Source organism: Ornithorhynchus anatinus, chromosome 14 (genome assembly GCF_004115215.2).
Source record: "Ornithorhynchus anatinus isolate Pmale09 chromosome 14, mOrnAna1.pri.v4, whole genome shotgun sequence".
In the NCBI taxonomy this organism is placed as follows: domain Eukaryota; kingdom Metazoa; phylum Chordata; class Mammalia; order Monotremata; family Ornithorhynchidae; genus Ornithorhynchus; species Ornithorhynchus anatinus.
The window spans coordinates 48,940,132-48,967,747 of NC_041741.1; the positions used below are offsets into that span (position 1 = coordinate 48,940,132).

The 27,616-nt window shown below is 51.8% G+C and overlaps 1 protein-coding gene across 3 annotated transcripts in view; it reads left to right on the forward strand.

Moving 5' to 3' along the window:
• BRD1 (bromodomain containing 1) overlaps window positions 1-20,305 on the forward strand; it is a 76,142-nt gene extending 55,837 nt beyond the window's left edge. For 2 of the 3 annotated variants that reach the window (XM_029078743.1, XM_029078745.1), the window contains exons 9-13: window positions 4,510-4,645; window positions 7,198-7,325; window positions 12,717-12,826; window positions 15,977-16,131; window positions 18,736-20,305. In XM_029078743.1, coding sequence (XP_028934576.1) covers window positions 4,510-4,645; window positions 7,198-7,325; window positions 12,717-12,826; window positions 15,977-16,131; window positions 18,736-18,919 — 713 coding nt within the window. In that variant the 3' untranslated portion in view covers window positions 18,920-20,305. Of the gene's footprint in view, window positions 1-4,509; window positions 4,646-7,197; window positions 7,326-9,305; window positions 9,460-12,716; window positions 12,827-15,976; window positions 16,132-18,735 lie in introns of those variants that run through there. The other variant, XM_029078744.2, reaches the window with a different exon arrangement.
• Window positions 20,306-27,616: the final 7,311 nt, after the last annotated feature.

Here is a 27,616-nt window from a genome sequence, read left to right on the forward strand (position 1 = left end):
AAACTTGATTCCTTCCCCTTTTTCCTTCCCCCTCCGGTTTTTTTTCCCCCCCTCTACTAATAGCCAGCGGGTTTTCTGGCCGCTTTGCAACTTGTCGTCGTGCTCTTCTGCAGCCGAGGCAGACCTGAACTTGTTTTGTTGGGGGTTTATCGGTTTGGTTTGATTGGGCTCAGGAACTTGAAGACCAATTTCATCTCGCCCTCCAGCGTCATGGATTTCTGTGCTTGACTTTGTTGCTTTCCATCTTGGTTTCTCTGTTCTTCCAGCTTTGGGTTCGGTTACAGGCAGTCTGATTTAACTGGAGGAGCTGGTACGGAATGAATCTCGTAGGCTTCTTTCTTACCCAGGTCTTGGATCAATCTGTTTCAACCTCTGTACTGAAGCATTTGATTTTTTCACAACTCTGAATTGGTAAACTCAAACTTTGGGGATCGCCCACCTGAATCCCTCGAATCTCGGGAAGTGCGTTCTAGTAAAAAGATCGGTTCCGTCTAATTCACCGGATTGCCGACGTGGACGCGAAGATTGAATTGTTTCAGGGTTATTCCAGATGAGTAAATCCTCTGAGCGGCAGATGAGGGAGAAAAACCGAGAGAAGTTGGGTGTCACTGTATTTCCAAAACGAGGCAACTTATCGAGGTTAACCTGTGTGTGTGTGTGTGTGTGTATTTGTGTATACACATATACACACACACACACATTTTTTCTTATATATAATATATATACACACATTTTTTCATATATATAATAAACATATTTTATATATGTTTATAAAACACATATAAATATATATTTTTCTTTAAAAACTTCCAGCCCCATCAGCAGCGTCCCCAAACCAGATCATACAGAGCCCCCCAGATTCTTCAGGAGCCTCTTCCTCTTTTCAGTGGATAAGCGGTATTGAAGGAACGCTGCCCCTTTTTTCCTGAATCAGTTGATCGATCATATTTATTGAATGCTTATTTTGGCCCAGAGCACCATACTGAACACTTGGGAGCGTATGATAGACACGTTCCCCGCCCACAACGAGCTTAGAGTCTAGAGGGGGAGATGAACGTTAAAATAATTGAGAAATATGCACTCATAATCGGTGGCATTTGAGTGCTTACAGTGTGCAGAGCACTGTTCTAAGTGCTCTGCAGAGGACAGTATAACAGAATGAGTAGGGTATGATCCCTGCTCTCAAGGAGAATACAGTGTGGAGGGCAGGACGAGGTAGAAGGGAGAGGGAGTTGGGAGGAATGAGGGTTTGGGGAGGAAAGGCTTCTTGGAGGAGATGGGATTTTAATAAGCTTTTAAAAGTGGAGAGAGTAAGTGTCTGTCGGCCTTGAAGGGGGAGGGAGTCCTCCATTTCCAGAACTGAGCAGATTCACAGATGAGAGAGTTGTTCGGCTGTTAGCGTTTGGTTAACCTTCTACTGCAGTTCCTCGAAAACAGCCCAGCTCAGAAGATAGAGGGATAAACTTCCATGGCTTGATTTATGCCCGTCATCTTGGGCAAATGGGAGAGACCGCTCTCGTTCTTACTGTGGGGGAAATGGAATGGTTTAATATTTAATTGGCCAACGGGTGCCAGACGCTTATCGAACGTAACGGGGCCGGGGCCGGGGGGGAGGGGGGTGAGTTTGGAAAGGAAAATCAGTGAAGCGGTCCCGAAGAGAGAGAGACAGAGAGAGAGCGCATCCCGATTTTAGGGTGGAAACTGGGAGGTCGCCTTTTAATTGCAGAAGGAAAATCTGGGTTGTGACACAGAGTAAACAAGAGCGTGCACTGGGGGAAAAAGGTGAGGGGCTTTAGAAGCGAGCACTGCTTCCCCAGTGCCCTCCTGTACGTACATCTAGGCGTTCTTCAGTCTCTTAATAGCGACGATTAAAATTTCATGTGTTTTCAGCATTCACTTAAATCCTTTCTCGTAATTCTCGTAAAGTTCTCCAAATAGCAGGCCCTCTTATATAATCACTCGTATTGTTACCTACCCCAGTGATCGGTACGGTGCCTGGCTCACGGAGAGTAGCCCGGTTATTGTTATTCTGCCGTGCAAATTGAGTTCAGTCAGGCTTTCTCTCTTAATAGTCCATATCGGAACAGTTTGTTGTGGGGGCTATGTCTTCGTAATTCTGGGATTCTTTTTTTTGAGTTTTGTGGGGGAATAAGAGTGCTCGGTTTTGTTGGCCAGCTTCTTTTGGCTTGTTTCCATTTTTATTTAAAGCCCCTGTCCACGGCTCTTTTACTTAGCTTTGACTTTCCAACAATGAAGACTTAAGAGAAGGAAGTCAGTTCTTCTAAGACAGTGCTGCTGGGAGATCAGAAAAGACAGAGCCAGCCTCGGGGCAAATTGGGGTCATGTACTTGTAAATTTTGGAAAAGCTCATGGAATTCTTTTTGGGCCTCGAAATGAGGCACGGGGCTATTCTTATGCAGTTCTCTGGTGGTAGGCTTAAAGTGCTCCAGGGCGTGACTGTTGTTGCTATTTGCCTCCATGAAGACAACTTCCTTCTCGGTTGGGAGGGATTCGTTTTCAAACTCTTAAAGGCAATTTTCATTTTTGTCAGTGGTTCTTCAAGCATTCCGTAGAGCCCATTCTTCATCGTGCCCCCTCAACCACGGAAGATGACTTTTGAAGAGATGTCAGACTGGGGATGAATAAATAGCCTCCCGTTTTCTCTCCCCACACAATGTTGTTTCCACACACGGCTATGTTCAGACCGTGAGATGTTTGTGGTGAATTTTTATGGGGGCATCTCCCTTCCATTCTCTTTTTCTGCCCAATATCTCTTTTCCTAGGACATTGAGAAAATTGAATGGAAATTGTACTTTTGGCTTGTTTTGCCCTTAGCCGGGCCAGAGCAGGTATGGACACTCTTTGACTTTCCGAGTGAAAGCGGTTCCGTATGGATACCGGTTTTGTATTCCGTTGCGGTTGCAGCGGAGATCGTGCCTGTGACCCCAGATTCCTGCTACAGAAGCAGTGCGGCCTAGTGGGTAGAGCACTGGCCTGGGAGTCAGAGGACCTGGGTTCTAATCCCGGCTCCGCCACTCGTCTCCTGTGGGACCTCGGGCGAGTCACTTCACTTCTCTGGCCCTCAGTTACCTCATCTGTAAGATGGAGATTAAGACTGTGAGTCCCGTGTGGGACAGGGACGGTGTTCAACCTGATTAGATTGTATCTACCCCAGCGCTTAGAACAGTGCTGACACATAGTAAGCACTTAACAAATACCATTATTAATATTATTTCTACTGTTTTGAAGATGAGTATATTTGAGGGGCAAGAAGCAGCTTCGTTCATCTGTTCTTCCCTCTCCACCCCAGGATGACAAACTGGTTTAAAGTGTTTTATTTCAGCAATCTGCATATAGGCAGGAATGCCTTTCCCTTTCACCTCAGTTGTTAAATTAAACAGTCCCAGGAGAAGGCCCCAAACGGCCAGATGACCTAAGACACGTTTTATGAATTGGGTAGTCTTCGATCTTTTTTATCCTACAGCGAGTTTGTTTGGGAAAGTCGAAAGCCACCCCTGGACACTGTAATAGCTCAGCGTTACGATTCCTAATTTAGCCCCCGTGAGGGCCGGATTATTACTTAGGAAACGAGGCCCGCTTGAAAGTCAGCCTGTCATCCCCCTGGGTCAGCAACCATTTTGGGGATCAAAGCCACCGGTCGGTTGGCTTGGTTGCCTTCTCCTGCCAAACACTGTGACCCGTTCCCATCAGGGCCTGGAAAGCAAGTTCCGCCTCCGATTCTAAGACAGTTTTCTCTCTGTCAGCTGGAACAAGTCAAATGGGGGGTCCCCCTGGTCTCCCCCAACCCCTGGCTCACTCTGTCTTACCGGCTTACTCCGTCTTACCGTGGTCCACCGATGGCACTTTTTTGTTTTTGGGATCTTCTGATTCCGGCTCCATCACTCATCTGCTGGGTGACCGTGGGCAAGTCACTTCACTCCTCGGCCTTAGTTGCCTCCTCTGTAAAATGGGGATTTAAAACAACCAGCCCCATGATGTGCCCCATGATGCGTGGGGTGTTTTTTTTTGTTTGTTTCCCCCATTAAAACGATCTTTTCAAAGATACTGTTAACTGGGAATCCAGAGTTGGTTGAGGTCGTTATTCATGCAGATGGCTCGAACGTTAAGTGAAGCTCTTGTTCGATTCAACCCCGTGCCTACCTCTTTGAAAGAGAGAATGGAACCAGTCGGTTTCTTTGGGACTTTTGCTCTAAACTCCTGTGCTCCGAGTGGCTTCAAGTGGACCTCATTCCCTCGTTTCCCCCTTCCGCCGTTGCTGAATATATACCGTGCGGTTTCCGGGTTTTATGCAGCGAGTTCTATGGGGAAACGAGCCAGAGAACCTTGACTGGAAAGAATCACCAAGCAAGGTCCACCACTGCCGGTTTCTTTTTGATGGTCCTTTTAGACCCATCCGGTGACCTGGGGAGGAAACCCCTAAATGGAGGAGTTGCGCACGGGTAACCGTGCCGTGTCAGTCATGCCTATGTGTTCTCTGTTTGCGCCCAGGTCTGTCGAACGGGTTTGGAGGGGGCGGGAGAGACCAAGAATTAGATGAGGCCCCCGGAAGAAAAGTTGAGCCCCGTCGCCGCTGTGCGTCCGAATCGAGTATATCCTCAAGCAATAGCCTGCTCTGCAACTCCAGGTAAGCTCCTCCCCCTCTAGACTGGTCTCACCGGTTGCAGACCTCTCGCCTCCATCCCGCCTCCCGCCTGGAACGCCCTCCCTCCTCCTACCAGACAGATAATTGCTCTCCCCGACTCCAAACCCATATCGAAGGCCCATCTCCTCCAAGAAGCCTTCCCTGACTAAACCCCCCACTCCGCTTCTCCCACTCCCTTCTGTGCCGCTCCTTCAGTCATCCTCCTTCCTATCCACACAGCACATACATATATATCTGTAACATATATCTATTTGTATTAATGTCTGTCTCCCATTCTTGACTGTGAGCTCACTGTGGGCAGGGAATGTATCTATCTGTTCTTATGTTGTACTTTCCCAAGTGCTTAGTACAGTGCCCTGCACACAATAAGCGCTCAATAAATACGATTGAACGAATGGCTGGAAGCAAGTTTGGGGCGGGGGTCGTAGCCGCCCGCGAGCTCCGTCGGAATCTTCCGAGGGCTCGGCCCAAGTGCCCCGCACACGGTAGACGGGATGTTGCTTGTGGACCGGGATCGCGTCCGCCTTCTCTGTTGCTCTGGGCTTCCCCAGGCGCTTAGCCGGGCAGTCAGTCAGTCGTATTTATCGAGCACCTACTGTGTGCAGAGTGCTGTACTAAGCGTTTGGGAGAGTACACTTAAAACAAGTGTTAATAGTGTACTCTGGGAAAGCAGCATGGCACAGTGGGTAGAGGATGGGTCTGGGTGTCAGAAGGTCATGGGTTCTAACCCCAGCTTTGCCATTTGCCTGCTGGGCGACCCTGGGCAAGTCACTTGACTTCTCTGGGCCTCAGTTACTTCATCTGTAAAATGGGGATTGAGACCGTGAGCCCCACATAGGACAGGGACTGTGTCTAGATTGATTTGCTTGTATCCACCCCAGCGTTTAGTACAGTGCCTGGCACATAGTAAGTGCGTAACAAATACCACAGTTACTATTATTGACAAATACCATAATTATTATTATATAATAGACACATCCCCCTACCCACAAGGAGCCCTGCACACGGTAGACTGGAAGTTCCTTGTGGGTCAGGATTATGTCTGCCTTGTCTCTTGTTTGCAGTTTCCCCAAGCCAGGCAGTCAGTCATATTTACCGAGCACTTACTGTGTGCAGAGCACTCTACTCAGCGCTTGGGAGCGGACAATGTAACAAACAATTCAACAGACATTTGCCCTGCACACAGTTGACTTGAAAGTCCTCATGGGCTGGGTTTGTGTCCGCTTTCTCTCCCAAGTGTTTAGCCCACTGCCCCGCACACAGTAACTCTTCAGTCTATCCCATTGATTGATTGATTGTTTGAACCCATACCCAGCAAAGGCTTCTTTCCACACATGCCAGATTTGCTAAACGTCCACTGTAGGAGCAAAAAAAAAAAGCCCACCTGTGCCGACCATTCCGCTGTCACTTGGAGGAAAATGGCCAAGTCGATTTTTGCTAGACGAAGGACCCGGTTTTAAAATCTACAGGAGCAAGCGGGCGGGCCGGTTTTCGTCTCCTCCTCCTTGGCCGTGGGTTGTTTCGCGGGCCGTCCGTCCGTCCTTAACCTTGATGCCTGCAGAGGGAGGGACCCTATGCACGGCGGTGTCTTTGCCGGGTGAAGATGACGGGAGCCTCACCTGGGACTGGGCTCCCAGGAGCCCCAGACGGGGCTGGGCGTGCGGGGATCTGCCACAGCTAGAGTTTGAAAAAAGCCCTCTGGGCAGTGCCTGATTCATTTTTCTCTCTTTTCTGATACTGGTCGTTGTGGTGTTTGCCTCCTTGAGTAGTGGAGTCTGGGGGCGTCGATCAGACGTCTGCCCTCCCCTTCGGCCGCCCCAGAGGCCGAGGATGGGGTGGGGGCCCCCTCTGAAGCCTTTTTGCCCCATGGCTCCCTGGGATCCCTCTGAGGCTTGGTGTACTAGCACAGCGTGCATCACCGGCAACACTGGACTGCCTCTTCATTCATTCGATCGTATTTGTCGAGCGCTTACTGTGTGCAGAGCACTGTACTAAGCGCTTGGGAGACCACAGTGTAACAACAAACAGACGCATTCCTGCCCACAACAAGCCCCGCACCCCTCCTCCCCTCTGGAGATGGGGGGGGAGAGGGCAGAAATACGATCCCGGACGGGAGCTGCCCTCCCTCTCCCTCTCCTGCATCCTGTCGTGGAATAGACGGCATTCCGCAGGGAAGAGCCCGTCCGGCAGCTAGACTTTTACGCCATCTTAGGACCCTCGGCTTCGAGGAAAACCCTTGTTTTCTCCATTGATCTGAGAGCAATCTGGAATTTTTTTTTTTTTTTAAACACTCACTCCCACCGACCTAGTAAAGCTCGTTTTGTAAGTCGGCGAATGGGGAGCGTTAATGATTGTGATCTTAGTATTTTCTCTTCTCCTCGCCGCTTGGTTTGGACACAGATTCCAAACGCTTGAGATGGCGTTCCAAACCACCTTGGTGAGGTGGCCGAGAGCACTTGTTGGGTTGAGCTGAACGGAGAGGGGAAACGCGAGTAGCCTTTACACTGACGATCCGCACACTCCCCCTTTCTCAGCTTTAACCTGCCAAAGTGCGGCAAGGGTAAGCCCGCCCTAATACGGAGACACACGTTGGAAGATCGAAGCGAATTGATATCGTGCATTGAGAACGGAAACTACGCGAAGGCGGCGAGGATTGCAGCAGGTAACTAACTGGTCCCGGGATCTTTTGGGTAGGGGGGTCCGCAGAGGGAGGTAGGGGACGGAGAACGTGTTCCGTGGTGGTCGCGCCGTCCACCCGGGGCCGGGGTGGGGGCCGTGAAGCCCCTGGAGGCGATTTGCAGGCCGTCCCGCCTGAGCCCGACGGGTGATCCGTGCTCATCCCCGGAGTCCCAAGTGGATGGAGTTGGGACCCGAGCGTCCTCTCTTGTCGGTCCACCGCCGACGGCCTGAGCCGGATTCCCGCGGTCATTGACTCGGTCGAAAGTCTTCCGAGGCCCAGGCCGGTTGCTCCGACTGTCATTTCAGCTGCCCTCAGAAATCCGCGGGGCGTTTGCCCGTGGCCCGGTGGCCAGCCCGCCGGTGAGGGCCTCAGCAGGCAGGGCCGGTAGCCTCCTGCCTGATCGGCGGCAAGCGGCTCAGCATCTCTGGGCTACGGTTTCCCGCACTGTGAACCCGGGGATTGCTGCCCCTCCCTCCTCCACAGCTGGGGACCGGAGGGACTAAGCCAAGGAGATGATGGGGTGGAGCTCGGCGGAGTCGACAGTTCAATCGGTGGTGTTTATGGAGCACGCAGTCCGTGCAGGGCACTGTACTAAGCGCTTGGGAGAGGACGATACAACGGAGAAGGAATCTGCCCTGGGAACCCAAACTGATATTTTTGTTGAATTTTGGCCCCTTCCTCCCACCCCTGTATGTTGTCACGGGGTAAATGGTGAATGAAGTCAATGAAGGTTCTTGGCCTTGTGAGTTGCCAAGATAATGGAGGAAGTGATGGTGGATTAGAAGCCAGAAAGTAGTAGTCTGGCATGACTTAGATTGATAATAATAATAACTGTGGTACTTATTTAGCGCTTACTATGTGACAAGCACCGTTCTAAGCACTGGAGTAGAAACAAGGTAATTAGGTTGGACCCAGCCCCGTCCCACAGTCTTCATCCCCAATTTCCAGATGAGGGAACCCAGGTCCAGAGCAGTGAAGTGACGTGCCCGAGGTCACACAGCAGACGTGGCGGTTCTGGGATTAGAACCCGGGTCTTCTCACTCCCAGGCCCGGGCTCTCTCCACCGGGCCACGCTGCTTCCATCTGGGAGCTGCCATGACTGGGCATGGTGTGGACCAAGAGAAAAGGAATGGCGAAGGGAAGGGACGGGGAGGGGAAAGCGGAAGGAAGACGGTCTGCGGGGTGTGGTGGCGTGAGCACTCGCGGAGCAGATAGATGAACAGCAGCTGGGAAATCTCATTACAAATCTGGCAAGGCCCTTCTTGTTCTATTGCACTCTCCCCATTGCTTAGTACAGTGTCCCATACACAGTTTATTAATAAGAATATGAAGAACTTTTGAGTTTTGCCAGGTGAGTAGAAGGCGCCAGAGAGTAGTTGAAGAGGATCAGCATCAAAATGGCTCACTGGCCTTGTTTCTGTCCCTAGCCCTCTTTATTTTGTCCACCCTCCCGTCCTCAGCGAGGCCATTTGCGGGCAGAGATGCACACCCTTCTCCACTCACACATGTGCATGGCACGCAGTCCAGAGGTGGGAGAAAAGCAGTGCCGGGTGGTCTTGGGACCCCGGAGCACCTCCTTTCCCGGGGCCTCTGGAGCAAGGCGGCCTGTTTCCCGCCACCCTGGGGACATGGGGAGGAGGACTCCAAACTTCCCCCCCTTGCCCTCTCTGTTCTAGCGTCTTACCTCTGGGCCTTGGGAGGCAGGGCACTCCCGACCTCTAGACTGGAAGCTCCTTCAAGGCAGGGAAGTTGTTTATCAAGTATTAGCTCAGACTCGTCCAAGCACCTAGTGCTCTGCACAGAAAGTGCTCAATAAATGCCCGTCAAGTGACCCTTTTTTTCCTCCTTCTAATGGTATTTATGTGCTTACCATGAGGCAAGCACTGGGGTAGATACAGGCTCTTCGGGTTGGACACAGTCCCGTCCCACATGGGGCTCACAGTCTTCATTCCCGTTTTACAGATGATGGAACTGACGCCCAGAGCGATTTGACCCCGACTGGCAGAGGAAGCCGATTTATTCATATCGTGCCACTTCAAATCTTCTGATTAAAATTGGGCCCGATGGGTGGATCTCACTCTCCCCAAACCACTCCCGTTCCCCCCCCGCCTCTTTTTTAAGTGGTATTTAAGTGTCTACTTTGTGCCAGACATTGTACTAAGTGCTGGGGTAAATACAAGATCATCGTGTTGGACGCAGTCCTTGTCCCACACGAGGCTCACAGTCTTAATCCCCATTTTACAGATGAGGGAACTGAGGCCCAGAGAAGTGACAGACAAGTGGCGGAGCCAGGATTAGAATCCAGGTCCTCTGACTCCCAGGCCCGGGCTCTTTCCGCTAGGCCATGCTGCTTTTTACCATCCAGTCGATCAATGGTATTCATTTATTTCTTCTTATTACTATTCTTAATCCAATGTGTTAAGCACTTACTATATGCTAGGCACTGTACTATTTACCGAGCACTTACTGCAAACAGAGCACTGTACTAAACCCTGGGAGAGTCCAATACAACAGTCAGTAGACACGTTCCCTGCCCACAGTGAGCTTACAGTCTAGAGTTGGAGACAGGCATTAATAATATTAATAGAAATAATTTTCGGGATATCAGTAAGGGACAGAATTTCCATTGGCAAAACCTCCCGGAGTCCATTCAGCGGGTGCCAGATGTGGCTTTTCCGGCCTCACTGAGGACCGCCCGGTGTCTGTCGCTGGGTCCGCCCCCTCCGTCGTCACCCCTCAACCCCTCGCTGTCTTCCAGCTAAGCAGTGTGGCTTAGCGGATAGGTCACGGGCCCCGGAGGCGGAAGGGCCCGGAATCCCGGTTCCACCACATGTCTACTGTGTGACCTTGGGCAAGTTACTTCACTTCTCTGGGCCTCGGTTACTTCATCTGTAAAAAAAAAAAAAAAAAAAAAAAAAGGCGATTAAGAAAACGTGAGCCTCGTGGAACAGGGACTGGGTCCAACCTGACTTGGTATCTACCCCAGCTCTTAGAACAGTGGTGGGCACATAGTAAGCGCTTAGCAAGTACCATAATAATGATTATCATAATTGTGGTTCTTGATGCCGTTTTGCCTTTGCTTCCGCTCAAAAAGGCCACCGGAGGGTTTGACGTCCGGAGCGGGGCTTCAGAGCCAGACGTTTCCGCCGGGGGGGGGGCGTCAGGAACCCAGGTCCCCCCGCTGGCCTCCGCGTCACCTCGGGGTCCGGTCCGCCCCACCCCCAGGGGAACCGGTCTCCCCGGGCCCGGGTGGCGGCCGTCTCGCCCGGCCCCCGGTGCTTCCTCATCCAGAGGCCCTCCGGCCAGTCTCGGTCCGGGCCTGGGCCCAGCCTGGCTGGTGGGGAAGCGTCGTCGGTGATTACTGGGCACCGTACTATCGTAGCGTGCGCTCTCAAACGCTCAGTACGTTGTCCTGCACAGAGGCGCCCAGTAAGTACCATTGATTGCTTGAGTGTAGGCTCCCTTCCCTGGCAGGTGCCGAGCAGCCATGAGGACGGAGGGTTTCCGCCCCCCCTCCCCTCGGGTCCTACCTCAGAGCGGGCGAGCTGCCGTTTGAGTTCCGAGAGGGGACCTGCCCGCTTTTTCCTTCCCTGGGCCCTCAGACTCTGTGCCAGAGAGGAAAGCAAGGGCGGCCAGGGTGGGAAGAACGGAAACCCACGGCGGAGGGAGGCAGGGGGTGGGGCGAGCGCCCCGGGGCGGGGGTGGAGGTTCTGACGAGAGGAAGCAGGAAACTGAGGCTCTTACCAGGGGCCCCTCTTCTCTCATTTGACCCGCTCGGAGAGTTCCGGAGCGGCCACGATTTCCCCGAAGAGAGAAGACACAAAAGCTCACCAGTAACGGGCCGGACTATCTCTATATCGGGTTTTTATAGCCAGACGATGGCTCTCTGGCAGCTTTTTGAGCTGGTTTAATAATGCGGACTTTGCATTGACCTCTTTGGCCCCATTGAATCCTGCAGGACAAACCAATTTTGGGGGGGCAGGTGGGGGAGGAGGGGCGTGTGTGTTTGTGTATTTGTGCTCGTTCATACATGCGCATATCTGAGCCTTCAGTTATTTGTTTTCACAACCCTGCTTATTGAGCAGTGTTGAGTAGTGGAAAGGGCTGGGCCCAGGGAGTCGAATGGGTCCTAATCGCAGCTCTGCCATTTGTCTGCTTCGGGACCTTAAGCCAGTCACTTCTCTGTGCCTCAGTTCCCTCATCTGTAAAATGGGGAGTAAGATGGTGAGCCTCCTTGTGGGACATACACTGGGTCCAACCCGATTATCTTAGTAAAGTACCTGCCGCATAGCCTGACCCGTAGTAAAGCGCTTAACGTGTACCATTTAAAAAAAAAGAAAGTCTTTGTCTCCCCACCTGTAAGTGTAAGCTCCCTGTGGGCAGGAAATACGCTTTGTGCTTCTGATAATGCTTTCCTAATCACTTAAGGCAGTACGTTGCCCACAGTAAAAGGGCATTTGAGCACTCACGGGATGCAATACGCTGTCCTACACACTCAGGAAAATACACAACAAGAAAGATACTCCCTTCCCACGGGGAGCTTCCACTCTAACAGGGGAGACAGAGGTAAAACTAGGGACTAAGCAGAATTGACTGGGCACTTGGAAAAAAAAAAGCGTGTGGCTAAGTGGTTATGAAAGAGTACACGAGGGCTAAAGATGGCCGAGGGAGGAGATGCGACTTGGGAGATAACTGGGGGAGACCTCCTTGGTCATTACCAAACTGTGACTCGGTGGACCCCGCCAGCTCCCGGCCCTGGGTGGTCCCGAATGGAGCAGCGTCTGGGGCCGGGGGGTGGGGGAGCCTGGGTGACCCTGGGCCAGTAGGAAACAGGAGCCTCCCCCCCCCACCAAAGCCCGGACATCCCAGAAAAGCAGTGTGGCCTAGTGGAAAGAGCCCAGCCCTGGGAGTTGGAGGTCGTGGGTTCTAAACCCGGCTCTACCTCGTGTCTGTTGTGCGACCTTGGGCGAGTCACTTTGCTTCTCTGGGCCTCAGTTCCCCCATTCGTCAAGTGGGGATCAAGATTGTGAGCTCCATGAGGGACACAGATTGTGTCCAACCTGATCACCTTGTATCTACCCCAGAGCCTAGAACCACCGTTTGGCACATAGTAAGCGCTTAACAAATAACACAATTGTTGTTGTTGTTATTACCGTTACTATTATCGCAGCCAAACCAGGCGAAAGAAGCCCGCTCCAGTCGGCGCTCGTCGCCGGGCATCGCGGCCTCTCGAGATCCCCTCCGCCCCGGGTTGGGGGGCTCCAGGCGGCACCGAGGGTCCCGGGCGGCGCGGGCGACCAACGAGGCGGTGGTCTGTGTCGAGCGCTCACCGCGGCCACTGAACCGGGCTCTCGCCTCCGCTTGTTTCCTCAGAAGTCGGGCAGAACAGCATGTGGATCTCGACCGATGCCGCCACTTCGGTGCTCGAGCCTCTCAAAGTGGTGTGGGCCAAGTGCAGCGGCTACCCCTCCTACCCCGCCCTGGTGAGTGACGCCGCCCCTTCCCCCTCCCCCTCCCCCGCCCGCTTGCTGACCGACGTCGGGTGAGGTGGATGGAGGCAGAGCCCGTCCCCCTGCCTCGGCGAGGGCAGATCCAGCCCGGACGCCCGCCGGGATGTCGTCGCGCCGGGTCCTTCGAGCGGCCTCAGTCTGTCCCCTCCGGCCCCACCCCGGCGGTCTTCCCTGTCTCCGCCGGCCTCCGGGCCCCTGGCTTTCTCGGTTGCCAGAGTCGGCCACTGGCCGGGTCTCGGAGGGATGCGACGGTATCGCGGCCCGGTCCAAGCGGCCCCCGCCGAGGGCTGCGACCCGCCTCGCGGGGACGGGCTCGACCGTCCGGAGGGAGACGCCGGAGTCAGAAAGTCCGAGCCCGGAAAAGTGGATCGCACGTGGCGAGTTGACCTTCCCTTTAGGGAGGAATACGCGGATTTTAATTTGACGCCCTGCGACCACTCAAACTGGAATACGCTTATTTAGTACTCGTATGGGTCTGAGCGACTAGCTCCCTTCCGCTCGGGAAGAATCCACTTAAGCGTTACCTGCACGTGCCGGGACTCCCTGGCTCCCAGCCCCGTAAGCGCTCAGCAGGACACTGACCCACCTCTCCCCAGATCCCTGACTCGGTGCAGACGGAGCGGGCATCCCCGGCTCTGGGCAGGGTGACCACCCCCGGCCGGCTGCAGTTGGTCTCGATCCGCTGCCCAGGACTTTGGAGTCGGGAGGTGTTGGAGACGTGTCCTTGCGGGCCGTTCGGGCTTCGGGATTCCCCCGGTCCGGTCTCCGCCCCGCTACTTCTCCTCCGTGGTTGGCACAGCGGGGACAGAGCAGGCGAGGGACCCCTTCCGCCTCCCTGTGGTGATCAGCTACGTGACTTTAGGCAAGTCACTCAGCTTCTGTGCCTCGGTTCGCTCATCTGTAAAATGGGGGTTAAGACCGTCAGCCCCACATGGGACAACCCGATTACCTTGTAGCTACCCTTGTGCTTAGAACAGTGCTTGGCACATAGTAAGCACTTAACAGATACCACCACCGTCATCATCATCACCATTACCGTCCCTGGCTGGGGGTGTCCGGCGTCTTATGCCGTAGGATTAAGTGACCCACCCAAGCTTCGAGTTCTGCGTTGCTCCCTCGGGCGGTCCCAGGAGAACGTTTTGACGTCAAAGTGGCGGGTGGCCCGGTTCGCCCGGCCATGAGGACGGACAGATGGACGGCAGAGCTCAGGGCGTGAGCCCCTCGTGACCTGTCTCTTCCTCGGCCTTTCCGGCAAGCCAGGTGATCCCCGGTTAGAGGCGGCGGGCCCGGCGGGAAGAGCCCGGGCCTGGTAGGCAGCTGTGGCGCTCGGGTGCTGCGTGACCCTTGTCCAGTCACTCCTCTGGGCCTCACTTTCCTCATCTGCAAAAAGGGGATTCACCCATCATCCCTCCCGCTTAGACTGCGAGCCCCGGGTGGAATGTGAACCGAGTCCGGCCTGATTATCTGGCTTCTGCCTCCATCTCTGGTTCGCTGCTGGGCACGTAGAGAGCGCTGTACGGATACCACGGTCATCTTTTATTTTTTCATCGGGGCCGGCTCCGCCGCCCGGTGGCGCAGCGTGGCCGACGGCGGATTGCAGCACGGCCTCCGGGACTCGGAAAACAGGAAATCTCCACTTGCCAAAACTCAAGGAGCCACTTGGTCGAATTTAAATGCAGGCAGTTGTAGGGGACATTTAAAGATTTTTATTTTTTCCACTCGTGCGAACCGTGGAATTGAAATCCATTCCAAATCCAGATAACCCAGTAGAGCAATCCAGCAGTTGTGGTTTTTTTTTTTTTTTAATCAGTCGATCAATGATATTTATCGAGTGCTTACTGTGTACTGAGTGCTTGGGAGATTACAGTACAGTGGAATTAGCAGACACGCTGTATGGTCTTTAAGTGCTTACTATGTTCCAGGCGCTGTACTAAAGTACCAAGATAATCAGGTTGAACACAGTCCCTGTCCCACATGGGGCTCACGGTCTAAACCCCCATTTCACGGTTGAGATGACCGAGGCCCAGAGAAGTGAAGTAACTTGCCCGAGGCCACCCAGCAGACAGGGGGCCGAGTCGGGATTAGAACTCAGGTCCTCTGCCTCCCAGGCCCGGGCTCTTTCCGCTGGGCCGTGTGAGAGGTGGCGAGTATCTTGTCTCAGCATTCGAATAATAATAATAATTACGGTATTTGTTAAGCGCTTACTATATGCCAGGCACTCTACTGAGCGCTGGGGTGGAGACAAGCGAACCAAATATGGGTACTTTGCCCTGGGTGTCCCCGGTGACCAAACTGTACTAGAACAGTTGGAGTCCCGTTGTTGGATCAGGCGCTACCGTCCGTCCTGCCTGGAATTCTGGTCGGCCCGGACTCCGACCCCGGAGCTGGGGAAGGGCCACTCCAGCTCTCCTAACCCTCCTCTCTGAAACCCCAGCTTCGAGTTCACCTAAGACCTTCTCACAGCTATTGCAACTTTCCGCCTGCACAGCTTTGGCTAGAAATGAGTTCTTCTGCTCGTCTTCTAGAGCACTTCTCCTCCTCTCCCCTCTGATGAAGAGAGAAGGGGCTTGAGTGGAGTTTCCTTAATTGGCTACACCGAGGGCCAGGTTGCGAATTCTCGTTTCCGGGGGATCGGTCGTCGAAAAATCCAAGCGGTTTAAGGGGATTCGTGGAATCATCCTCGATGGGTGTTTATCGAGCGCTTGCTTGGTGCAGAGCACGGTACTAAGCGTTTGGGAGAGTACAGGATAACAGGCACGTTCCGTGCCCGCGGCGAGGAAGGGGACATTAAGAGAAATAAGCGACGGATGCGGACCCGAGTGCCGTGGGGTGAATCGGGAGCAGATGGAAGCGCACGAGATGCAGGAAGGAGAGAGAGTCGGGACGAAGAGGGGCGAAGTCGGGGAAGACCCCTCAGGGCGAGCACGATTCTCTGCTCTCTCCCTCACACGTCCCGTCCCGAGTGGCGAATCGGTCAGTCGATCCATCCGTGGTGTCTCTCGAGCGCTTACCGCCCGCGAGGCACCGTTCCCGAGCTTGGGAGAGAACGGCCGGAGTCGGTAGAGCCGTTCCCCGCCCAGAAGGAGCTTCCAGTCTAGAACCTCTGCTTCTTTTCCCTTCCAGATCATTGACCCCAAAATGCCTCGAATCGCCGGTCACCACAACGGGGTCACGATACCAGTCCCTCCCCTGGATGTCTTAAAAATCGGAGAACAAATGCAGACCAAATCTGATGAGAAGCTTTTTTTAGTTTTGTTTTTTGACAACAAAAGGAGTTGGTACGTATTCTGTATTTCCGCCCTGTCTCCCTTTCCCTCGAGTAGGCAGAGAGCGGATTTTCCGGCGTCCGTTGTGTGTGGCCGGCAGGCTCGGCGAGCCGGCGGGTCTTCTCCAAGTAAAGCGGGTGGCCGTGGGTGAAGTCGATCCGGTAAAGATGCGTCTGGGGAGCGGGTGTATTCACGCTCCCTTCTGCGATGGGGTTTTAAGCGCTTACTATATGCCAGGCACTCTAGTAAGCGCTCTGTTCGTTCCAGCAGCGTCAGGAAAGGAATATTTCATTGGAAAGGAAGTCGGGGTTTAATAAGAATGGTATTTTTCAAGTGCTTACTCTGTGCCAAGCACTGTTCTAAGCCCTGGAGTAGATACAGGGTGATCAGGTTGTCCCACATGGGGCTCACGGTTTTAATCCCCATTTTACAGGCGACGTAACTGAGGCCCAGTTAGAAGTAAGGGGCTTGCCCAAGGTCACACAGCAGACAGGTTTAAGGGAGGGGCTTCCGGGGCCTGCCGCCCCCGAGCCTGTCAGTGGGCGCGATTTAACGAGCGCTTACTGAGTGCAGAGCACTGCGCTGAGCGCATAGGAGAGGGACAGTCCCACGGGACTCGTGTGCACGTCTGCTGACTCTGTTATAGTGTACTCTCTCAAGTAAGGACCGTGTTCTGCGCACTGTAAGCTCTCACTAAATAATAATTATGGTACTCGTTAAGCGCTTACCATATGCCAGGCATTGTACTAAGCACTGGGATTGATACAAGACCATGAGGTTGGACGCAGTCCCTGCCCCACATGGGGCTCACGGTCTCAATCCCCGTTTTACAGATGAGGTAACGGAGGCACAGAGAGGCGAAAGGACATACCTGAGGCCACCCAGCAGACGAGGTGGATCCGGGATTAGAACCCATGACCCTCTGACTCCCAGCCCCGTTGCTCTGTCCACTCTGTCATACTGCTTCTCCTAAATGCCACTGATTGACTGGTCTATAAAGGATCTATTATAAATTATGTAGGTGAATGTCCGCCTCCCCCTCTAGACTGTAAACTCGGGCGGGGAACGTGTCTACCGAGCGTTAGATCGTTCGCTCCCAAGGGCAGCGTACCATGTTGTGAGGCCCAGGCTCTTTCCTCGGGGCCATGTTGCTTCTAGATAATAGCGATGATGATATTAATCATGGTGGTATTAAGCGCTTACTGTGCCGAGTGCGTGGATGGATACGGGCGACACGGGCTTTAATAATAATGTTGGTATTTGTTAAGCACTTACTACGTGCCGAGCACTGTTCTGAGCGCTGGGGGAGATACAGGGTTAATCGGGTTGTCCCACGTGAGGCTCACAGTCTTAATCCCCATTTTACAGACGAGGGAACTGAGGCACCGAGAAGTGAAGTGACTTGCCCAAAGTCACCCAGCTGATAAGTGGCAGGGTCGGGATTCGAACCCACGACCTCTGACTCCCAAGCCCGAGCTCTTTCCAATAAGCCACACTGCTTCTCCATAAAGTGTCTGGCTCTGTGGTCTCAGTAGGAGGGAGAACAAGGATGGAATCTGCCATTTTGCAGATGAGAGAACTGAGGAACGGTGAAGGGAAGACCTTGGGTTCTCAGCCCGGCTCTGCCCCTAATCTGCTGTGTGGCCTTGGGCAAGTCGCTGCACTTCTCTGGACCTCAGTTACCTCATCTGTACAATGGGAATTACTACTCCGAACCCCACGCGGGACAAGGACGGTATCCAACCCCATGAGCTTGCATCTACCCCACCGCTTAGTACCGTTCCTGGCAGCCTAGTAAGCGCTTACCAAATACCATTAAAAAAAAGTGAAGCGGCTGGCCCGGGTCACCCACCGGTCAAGTGGCAGAGTGGGGCTGAGAGCTCAGGTTCTCTCACCCCCAGGCCCGGGGTCTTTCCAGTAGGCCGCCCTGCCTCCCGGGGTCCGGTTTCCCGTAAAGGCTCACTCTTCCTCTAGCCTGGTCAACCTGACAGAAGCAGATCTCCGTCCGCTGGTCAGCACGCATTAGGATCCCGGGCTGCAGGTGGACCCCTGGAGATTTAAAAATACTAATCATCGTAATAAGAATAATAACAGCAACAGCAGTGATGAGTATATAAATCAGAGGGAGCTTGTTACGGGCAGGGGACGTCTCCTCCATTTCTGTTGTATCGGATTCTCGCGAGCGCCAGTACAGCGCTCTGCACGTGGTAAGCGCTGACTGAATACCACTGATTGGATTACAGTTTAGGTGTCCTTCCCCTCCCCCTGATAATTTTTTTTTAATGGCGTTTGTTAAGCGCTTACAGTGTACCGGGCACTGTACTAAGCGCCGCGGTGCATACAAGCAGGTCGGACACGGTCTCCGTCGCACGTAGGGCTCACGGTCTTAATCCCCGTTTTACAGATGAGGGAACCGAGGCCCAGAGAAGTGAAGGGACCAAGGTCACCCGGCAGACAGACGGCAGAACCGGGATTAAAACACGGGTCCTCCTGCCTCCCGGGCCCAGATTCTGTCCGCTAATCCACGCCGCTTGACTCTGTCAGTGAAATGTCTGGTTTAGTGGCTGAGTGTCTTCCTTTTTTTTTTCTCTTTTCTTATTTTTTTTTTTTTCGAAGGCAATGGCTTCCAAAGTCCAAAATGGTCCCCCTGGGGGTCGATGAGACGATCGACAAGTTAAAAATGATGGAGGGGCGGAACTCCAGCATCCGGAAAGCCGTGAGGGTGGCTTTCGATCGGGCCATGAACCACCTGAACAGAGTCCACGGGGAACCCGTCAGCGACTTCAGCGACGTCGACTGAGACCGCCGGCCGGCCGGACCCGGGGAGGGCGGCGCTCCACACCCTCACCCTCGCCACCGCTGGGCAGATCGTTCGGGAGATGTGCTCGGGGCAGCCGCCGGGGGCTCGGTGGGCAGGCCCGGCCCGGCCCCCAGGCCGCGCCGGGGCCCGAGCCGGTCCTCCCCGTTCCGCCGAGGCGCTCGACGCGTCCTGTTCATAGTGTGCATAAACTGTACATAGCTGTATATTGTCCAGAACTTAACTTATTCTGATTTTTAGCAGTCGGCCCTTTCGTTCATGCGTTGGTTCTTCCTTTCGATTCTTCTGGGTTCCGTCTCCCCATCCCCCGACCCCCGTGTGAGGAGGGCTTTTTTCTTCTCTCTCTCTCTCTCTCTCTCATTTCCATATTTTCCACACGAAACCAAGCGAGAGTACCTGAGCCCTGACCTTCCCAGCCCGGGACGGCGGTCCGGACGGCGGAAAGCCAAAAACCAGGAAAATGTCGACAGGCGTAGCCCTCCGTTTGCCGGAATGCCGTATTCTCCAACATGGTGCTGCTTGTATTCTTTTTCCACGATCTGTAGGGCTTTTTTGTTGTTGTTTTTTTTTTCCTGTTTGGAAGACTTTTGAATGTTGAATAATTTCTGTAAATCACACTCTTTGCACAAAGTACCGCATATTTAAATAAGAGGGATGTAAATTTACAGTGACGTGTATTTTAAGGAAGGAAATGACTTATTTTGAAGGGTGCTTTGTGGAAAGAGGTGAAGGGTCAGTTTATCGTATGTGCACCACTTGCGAATCACCAAAAACACTCATTGCTGCCCCAAATGATTCTTCTAGGGATTCTCTTTTCCTTCTGGTTTGTCCTCCGTCATCCCCTAACTTGGCTTCGAGCCTCTGAGTTCTTTCTTTTTTTTTTTCAAAAATCGCCTCCCTTCTCTCTCCCATAGATTTTTTTTTTTTTTAATAGTTGTGCCTCCCTGTTTATTTATTGTAGAAAGTGTATTAATTTGCTTTATAATGAAAAATAAATTTGAAAAAGTATATTGATATGCATTTTTATACAGGCACATGAGAATTCAACTTGCTTTGGGAGAAAAATGTATTAGAGTTTGTTGTATAAAAATGACTCGATGGCTTGTGTGTAATTTGATTTTTTTTTTTTTTTGTAACTCGTAATCCTTTGTTTACAATGAGGGGATTTATGTAACTCGGTTTTAATTTAGAACACTTTGGTAGCAATAGAAACTTTGGATACATTTTTGTATGGTACATGTGATGTATATAGAATTAGTACTTTATTTTTATTTTTAAGAGGTAAAGCATTATGTTAGGGTAAAAAAAGGAGGGCGGGTTTCCAGAGCTGCATTTTTTTATATTAAAAAATAAAGTCAAGATTTTGATTGTCGTAGCCACTTTATTCCCACGCCCACTGAATTGCCGGATCTGGATGACGAGGGTTGTCCGTCGAGCGATTCCCGACTCCGTTATTTCTAAATGCGCCGTTGAACCCTCCTTTGCCGAGAGAAGCTAAATTCCCGGACCAAGGTATGTCGTCTGGAACGACAAATAATGCAGAAGGGAATATGGGAAGCAGATTCATTCATTCAATCGTATTTATTTGTAGCCTTTTTTTAAAAATTATTATGGATTAGCCTAGAAATTGAAACTAACCCTCTTAAAAGATTCTTTTCAAAATTTCATTGGAATAGCATTCTCCGTGGTTAAACCTCCTCATGTTTTTTTTTCCCACAAGAGATGTTCAATTACTTTGAAAGTGCTGCTTTTTTACCTTCTCTATTGTTCGTACAGAACCCTTAGGGGTTTGGAAATAAAACCTTTCTGTAAGAATAATGATAATGGTATTTAAGCGCTTACTCCGTGTCAAGCACTGTTCTAAGCGTTGGGCCAGACACAGTCCAGTCAGTACTTGTCCCACCTGGGGCTCATCGTCTTAATCCCCATTTTACAGGTCAGGCAACTGTGGCTCAGAGAAGTGGAGTGACTTGCCCAAGGTCACAGAGCAGACAGGTGGCGGAGCCGGGATCCCAGATCCTTCCGACTGCCAGGCCCTTGCTCTAACCACTAGGCCACCCTGCTGCTTCTGCTGAAACGGGTTTCCGTTTGGCCGGGGTATTTCCGTCGGTGGTGTTTCTGCTGCCGGGAGGCGAGGGCGGGGGAGCGTCTGGGGTGGACCTCGCTGACGTCGCTGGGGTCCGGGGACCCTTGAGCCACCCGGACCCCTAGGCCACCCCCATTTTACTCTCACCCGGACTCTTGTGGCATCTGTGCTCAGGGCAGACCCAAGCGCTTAGGACGGTGCTCTGCACCCAGCGAGCGCTCAATAAATGATTGAATAATAATAATAATGTTGGTATTTGTTAAGCGCTTACTATGTGCAGAGCACCGTTCTAAGCGCTGGGGGAGATACGGGGTCATCAGGTTGTCCCACGTGAGGCTCACAGTTAATCCCCATTTTAATAATAATAATGTTGGTATTTGTTAAGCGCTTACTACGTGCAGAGCACCGTTCTAAGCGCTGGGGGAGATACAGGGTCATCAGGTTGTCCCACGTGGAGGCTCACAGTTAATCCCCATTTTACAGATGAGGTAATTGAGGAACAGAGAAGTGACTTGCCCACAGTCACACAGCTGACAAGTGGCAGAGCCGGGAGTCAAACCCATGACCTCTGACTCTGAAGCCCTGCTTCTTTCCACTGAGAGATGAGGTCACTGAGGCCCAGGGAAGTGAAGTGACTTGGCCACAGTCCCACAGCTGCCAAGTGGCAGAGCTGGGATTCGAACCCATGACCTCTGACTCCCAAGCCCGGGGTCTTTCCAACGATCCACGCTGAATGAATCTTGATCCCTGAGATCCTCCAAACGGATTGCAGTCGGCCCAGCGGGACCCTATATGGAGCCCCCCTCCGTATAGCACTGTATATAGGTGCTTGGTGCTGTATAGAAGCTCTGTAGTAGGTGCTTGGGAGGAGAGCGGAGAGCGGAGATTGAAGGAGCAGCACGGTGTAGTGGATAGAGTCCGGGCCTGGGAGTCAGGAGGTCATGGGTTCTAATCCCCGCTCTGCCACTTTTCTGCCGTGTGACCTTGGTCAAGTCCCTTCATGCTCTGGGCCTCAGTGACCTCATCTGGAAAACAGATTAAGACTGTGAGCCCCACGTGGGGCACCCTGACTACCGTGTATCTCCCCCAGCGCTTAGGATAGTGCTTGGCACATAGTAAGCGCTTAACAAATACCATTATTATTGAAGTATTGGAAGCAGCGTGATTCAGTGGAAAGAGCTGGGGCTTGGAAGTCAGAGGTCATGGGTTCTAATCCTGACTCCACTGCCAGCTGTGTGACTTTGGGCAAGTCACTTCTCTGAGCCTCAGCTCATCTGGAAAATGGGGATTCAAACTGTGAGCCTCATGTGGGACAACCTGATCACCCTGTATTCCCCCAGCACTTAGAACGGTGCTTTGCACATATTAAGCGCTTAACAAATGCCACCATATATAAGTAATTCCCCCTCCTGCCTGCTCTGTTTTCGTTTCCGGCCTGAATGAAGTATGGGGTCAGGTTAACTGAGGCCGTCATTGGGCAGGGATTGTCTCTATCTGTTGCCGGCTTGTCCATTCCAAGGGCTTAGTACAGTGCTCTGCACATAGTAGGCGCTCAATAAATACTATTGCATGAAAGTTAAGAGAAGTTCATTTTGTTTCCAGACACTGATTTGCCGAGGCTTTGTGTGTTTGCAATTGAGGGGCCTTCCTCTACAATCCCTAGTCCAGTGCTCTGCACATAGTAAGCGCTCAAGAAATACCACTGAATGAAAGTTACGGGAAGTTCGTTTTGTTCTCAGACATCGCTTTGCCGAGGGTTTGCGTGTTTGCAGTTGAGGGGCCTTCCTCTACAATCCTCAGTCCAGTGCTCTGCACATAGTAAGCGCTCAAGAAATACGATCGAATGAAAGTTAAGGAACATTCATTTTGTTCTCGGGCATTGCTTTGCCGAGGCTTTGTGTGTTTGCATTTGAGGGGCCTTCCTCTACAATCCTCAGTCCAAAGCTCTGCACATAGTAAGCGCTCAAGAAATACCACTGAATGAAAGTTAAGGGAAGTTCATTTTGTTCTCAGACATCGCTTTGCCGAGGGTTTGCGTGTTTTCAGTTGAGGGGCCTTCCTCTACAATCCTCAGTCCAGTGCTCTGCACATAGTAAGCGCTCATGAAATACCACCGAATGAAAGTTACGGGAAGTTCGTTTTGTTCTCAGACATCGCTTTGCCGAGGCTTTGTGTGTTTGCAATTGAGGGGCCTTCCTCTACAATCCTTAGTCCAGAGCTCTGCACATAGTAAGCGCTCGATGAGTACTATTAAATGCTACCGATGGAATAAGATCGACTGGAAGTGGGGTTCGAGGATGAGTCGAAAATCGCGTTTTTCTTGTTGAAACTTAAGCGGGCGCTCTCTCCTTCGGGTGCAGTGCCGGGTCCTGTCCACGAGAGGGAGCAGGGGATCTAGCTTTGGGGCCTTGCCTTGGCTGGGGAACAACTTAGGGATTTTCAGCCTCGTTCCTTCCTTTTTAAGCCCTCACTCTGTGCCAAGCACTGTTCTAAGCGCTGGGGTAGATAAAATAATAATCATCATCATCATCTTGGCATTTGTTAAACGCTTACTAGGTGCAGAGCACTGTCCTGAGCCCTGGGGGAGATACCGGGTCATCAGGTTGCCTTGCCTCAAGGCATTGCCTTGGCTGGGGAAGGGCTTGTGGATTTTCAGCCTCGTTCCTTCTTTTTAAAGCCCTCACTCCGTGCCAAGCCCTGTTCTAAGCGCTGGGGTAGATACAGTCATCATCATCATCATCATCTTGGTATTTGTTAAGCGCTTACTAGGTGCAGAGCACTGTCCTGAGCGCTGAGGGAGATACCGGGTCATCAGGTTGCCTTGCCTCAAGGCATTGCCTTGGCTGGGGAATGACTTGTCGATTTTCAGCCTCGTTCACTCTGTGCCAAGCACTGTTCTAAGCACTGGGGTAGATACAATAATAATAATAATAATGTTGGTATTTATTAAGTGCTTACTATGTGCAGAGCACTGTTCTAAGCGCTGGGGTAGATACAGGGTCATCAGGTTGTCCCACGTGAGGCTCACAACCTTAATCCCCATTTTACAGATGAGGTAACTGAGGCACAGAGAAGTTAAATGACTTGCCCACAGTCACACAGCTGACAAGTGGCAGAGCTGGAATTCGAACCCATGACCTCTGACTCCCAAGCCCCGGCTCTTTCCACTGAGCCACGCTGCTTCTACTCCAGTGCTTAGAACTGTGCTTGTCACCCAGTAAGTGCTTAACAAGTATCATTTTTATTATTATTTCAAAGAAAAAGAAAACAAAGGGGCCCTCTCCAACCGAATTAACTTGTATCTCCTCCAGTGCTTAGAACTGTGCTTGGCACATAAAAGTACCATAATTATTATTATTAGAAAGAAAAAAGGGGTCTGCTCCAACCTGATTAACTTGTATCTACTCCAGTGCTTTGAACAGTGCTGGGCACGTAGGAAACACTTAACAGGTACCATAATTATTATTATTAAAGGGAAAAAAAGGGGGGGCCCGCTCCAAGCTGATTAACTTGTATCTCCCCAGTGCTTGGCACATAGTAAGTGCTCAACAAATATCATCATCATCATTATTAATAAAAAGGGAAATAAAGGAACCGGCTGCTTTTGGATGTGATGGGGTTCAGCAGGCAGAGGAGGAGGGAGTCCACAAGAGAGTGCCATGACCAGTGTCTCCCGGGGCTGGGGCAGTTGAGGAGGGCTGGAGGCTGGCTTTTAGGGGAACAGTGGAGGCCCGTCCTCAGGGGTCGAGATTTTAGGGTCGGGGGCAGGCTGCGTGTCCCTCCTGGCTGCTGATCGAGTGGACCTCCTCCTCCAGGGAGGCCGCTGGGGGACTCCCTCTCTCCCTCTCTCTCCCTTTCTCTCCCTTTCTCTCCCTCTCTCTCCCTTTCTCTCCCTTTTGCTCCCTCTCTCTCCCTTTCTCTCCTTTTCTCTCCCTCCCTCTCTCTCCCTCCCTCTCTCTCCCTCTTTTTCACCTGGTTGCAACGTGGATAGACCCCGGGAGTCAGAAGGTCATGGGTTTGAATCCCAGCTCTGCCACTTGTCAGCTGTGCGCCTGTGAGCAAGTCACTTCACTTCTCTGGGTCTCAGTGACCTCATCTGTAAAATGGGGATTAGTAATAATAATAATGATAATGATGGCATTTGTTAAGCGCTTACTATGTGCAAAGCACCGTTCTAAGCGCTGGGGAGGATACAAGGTGATCAGGTTGTCCCACGGGGGGCTCACAGCCCATTTTACAGTTGAAGTAACTGAGGTACAGAGAAGTGACTTGCCCAAAGTCACACAGCTAGACTGTGAGCCTCACGTGGGACAACCTGATTACCCTGTATCTACCCCAGCTTAGAACAGTGCTCGGATATTGTAAGCGCTTAAAAAATACCTACATTATTAGTATCATTTATCCCATCGCTGCCACTTATCTGCAGTGTCACTTCACTTTCATGGCCTTCAGCTCCCTCATCTGTAAAATGAGGATTGAGACCACGAGCCTCATGTGGGACAGAGTCTGCGCCCAACCTGATTCGCTTGTATCTCCCCCAGAGCTTAGAACGGTGCTTGGCACATAGTAAGCACTTTACAAGTACCATAATTATTATTAGTTGTGGTTCTTGATGTTTTGCCTTTGCTTCTGCTCAAAAAGGCCACCAGAACATCCGGAAGGGAGTCCACAGGTCGACCAGAGGGGTGACCAGAGTGACCCCGGGATGCAGCTTAGCACACTGCTCTGCACACGGTAAGCGCTCAATAGATAGGATTGAATGAATGAATGCAGCGTGGCCCTGTGGCTGGAGCCCGAGCGTGGGAGTCGGAAGGGCCTGCGTCTGGTCCCGGCTCTGTCAATCGTCTGCTGCGTGACCTTGGGAAAATCACTTGACTTCTCTGGGTTTCAGGTTCCCCGTTTGTAAAATCTGTTCTTCCACCTACTTCATAATAATAATAATGTCGGTATTTGTTAAGCGCTTACTACGTGCGGAGCACTGTTCTAAGCGCTGGGATAGATACAGGGTAATCAGGTTGTCCCACGTGAGGCTCACAGTCTTCATCCCCATTTTCCAGATGAGGTAACCGAGGCACAGAGAAGTGAAGTGACTTGCCTACAGTCACACAGCTGACAAGTGGCAGAGCCAGGATTCGAAACCATGACCTCTGACTCCCAAGCCCGTGCTCTTTCCACTGAGCCTCTTAGACTGTGAGCCCCTTGCGGGCCAGGGACTGTGTTCGAGCTGATTAACCCGTAATCTAACCCCGTGCTTAGACCGTAAGCTCGGTGTGGGTGGGGAATGTGTCTGTTCACTGTTCCACTGTACTCACTTAGTACAGTGCTTTGCACACAGTGCTCAATAAATACATTTGCGTGAACGAATGAACACTGCTGGACACATAATAATCCGTTAATGAATACTATTATTATCATAATAATAATTGAATTACTAAAACTACTACTGCTAATAATAGCAAAGAGCTGTTCATGGGTAGGTCTGAAGGGACTTGAAGATTCAGTCCAACTGAGTTGGACATTTCAGTAAGGAGAAAGAAATAACTTGGGGGCTTGAGACCCAACTCATCCGTGCCAAGACTTCATGGAGCCAATCTCCCCCATCTGGGGAGTAGCCACTTTCTTTTAATCGGTGGGATTTACTGAACACTCCCCGTATCAGAGCACGGTATTAAGTGCTTGGGGGAGGACAGTACCATGCAGTTGGTAGATACAATCCCTTCCTACAGGGAGTTTCCGATCTGTCGGGCGCAGAGCATTCTGCCGAGCATTCTGGTGAACACAGTAATAGTAGATATCCCTGTCCGCAAGGAGCTTACAAGCTACCGTGTGCACGACCACTGTGCTAAGCACTTGGGAGAGTACAAGAGTCGATGCTGGATGGGAGAGGATGCTGGTATCACACGCTCATTCCGTGGGGGCGTGGAAGGGGTTGGCAGAAAATGGCGTGGGCTGGTAAAAACTTGGCCTCAATCGCAAGGCTGCGTTAATTCGCCCCGATTTCCTGATCGGGGCCTCCCAACCGTGACCGCAGCCTCTCCCGGGAGAAACAGATCTCGGTCGCCTATGACCAGAACGGAATACGCCTAGAGAAATATCGTCGGGGGCGGAAGATAAAGTAAGAGCCGCTTTCTAACCCGAACGGCCCGAGGAAAAAGAGACCGGCTGAATTTATAACTGTTTTGGCATTTATGTCCGTATCATTTTAGAGAAACTTGAATTTAATTCCCATTTCAAGTTTTGGTAAGGTGATGAGTCAACCGTGGTGAATGCGAGATGGAAAAAAAAGCATTTCGCGGGGCGGAAAGATTCATGTGCGTTTGCGTTGCTCTGTGTAGCGAGATTTTATTCTTCGAGAGTGAGGCCCTGAGAGATTGTGAAAATATCTCGGCACAATGGGGAGGAAAGAACTCATTTGTTCTGCTCCTTTAACGCCACTAGGACCCCATCCCTCTCCGGGTAGGGATGACAAGTTAGATGTGAATACATTTCCCTGAAGAGATATAAATTGGATCGAAGTGTGTTTACTGATGGCAGGAGACGGAACGGTATTCTTCCGTCACCGCGGAGATGAATCTCTCTTTCCCTCCCTTCCG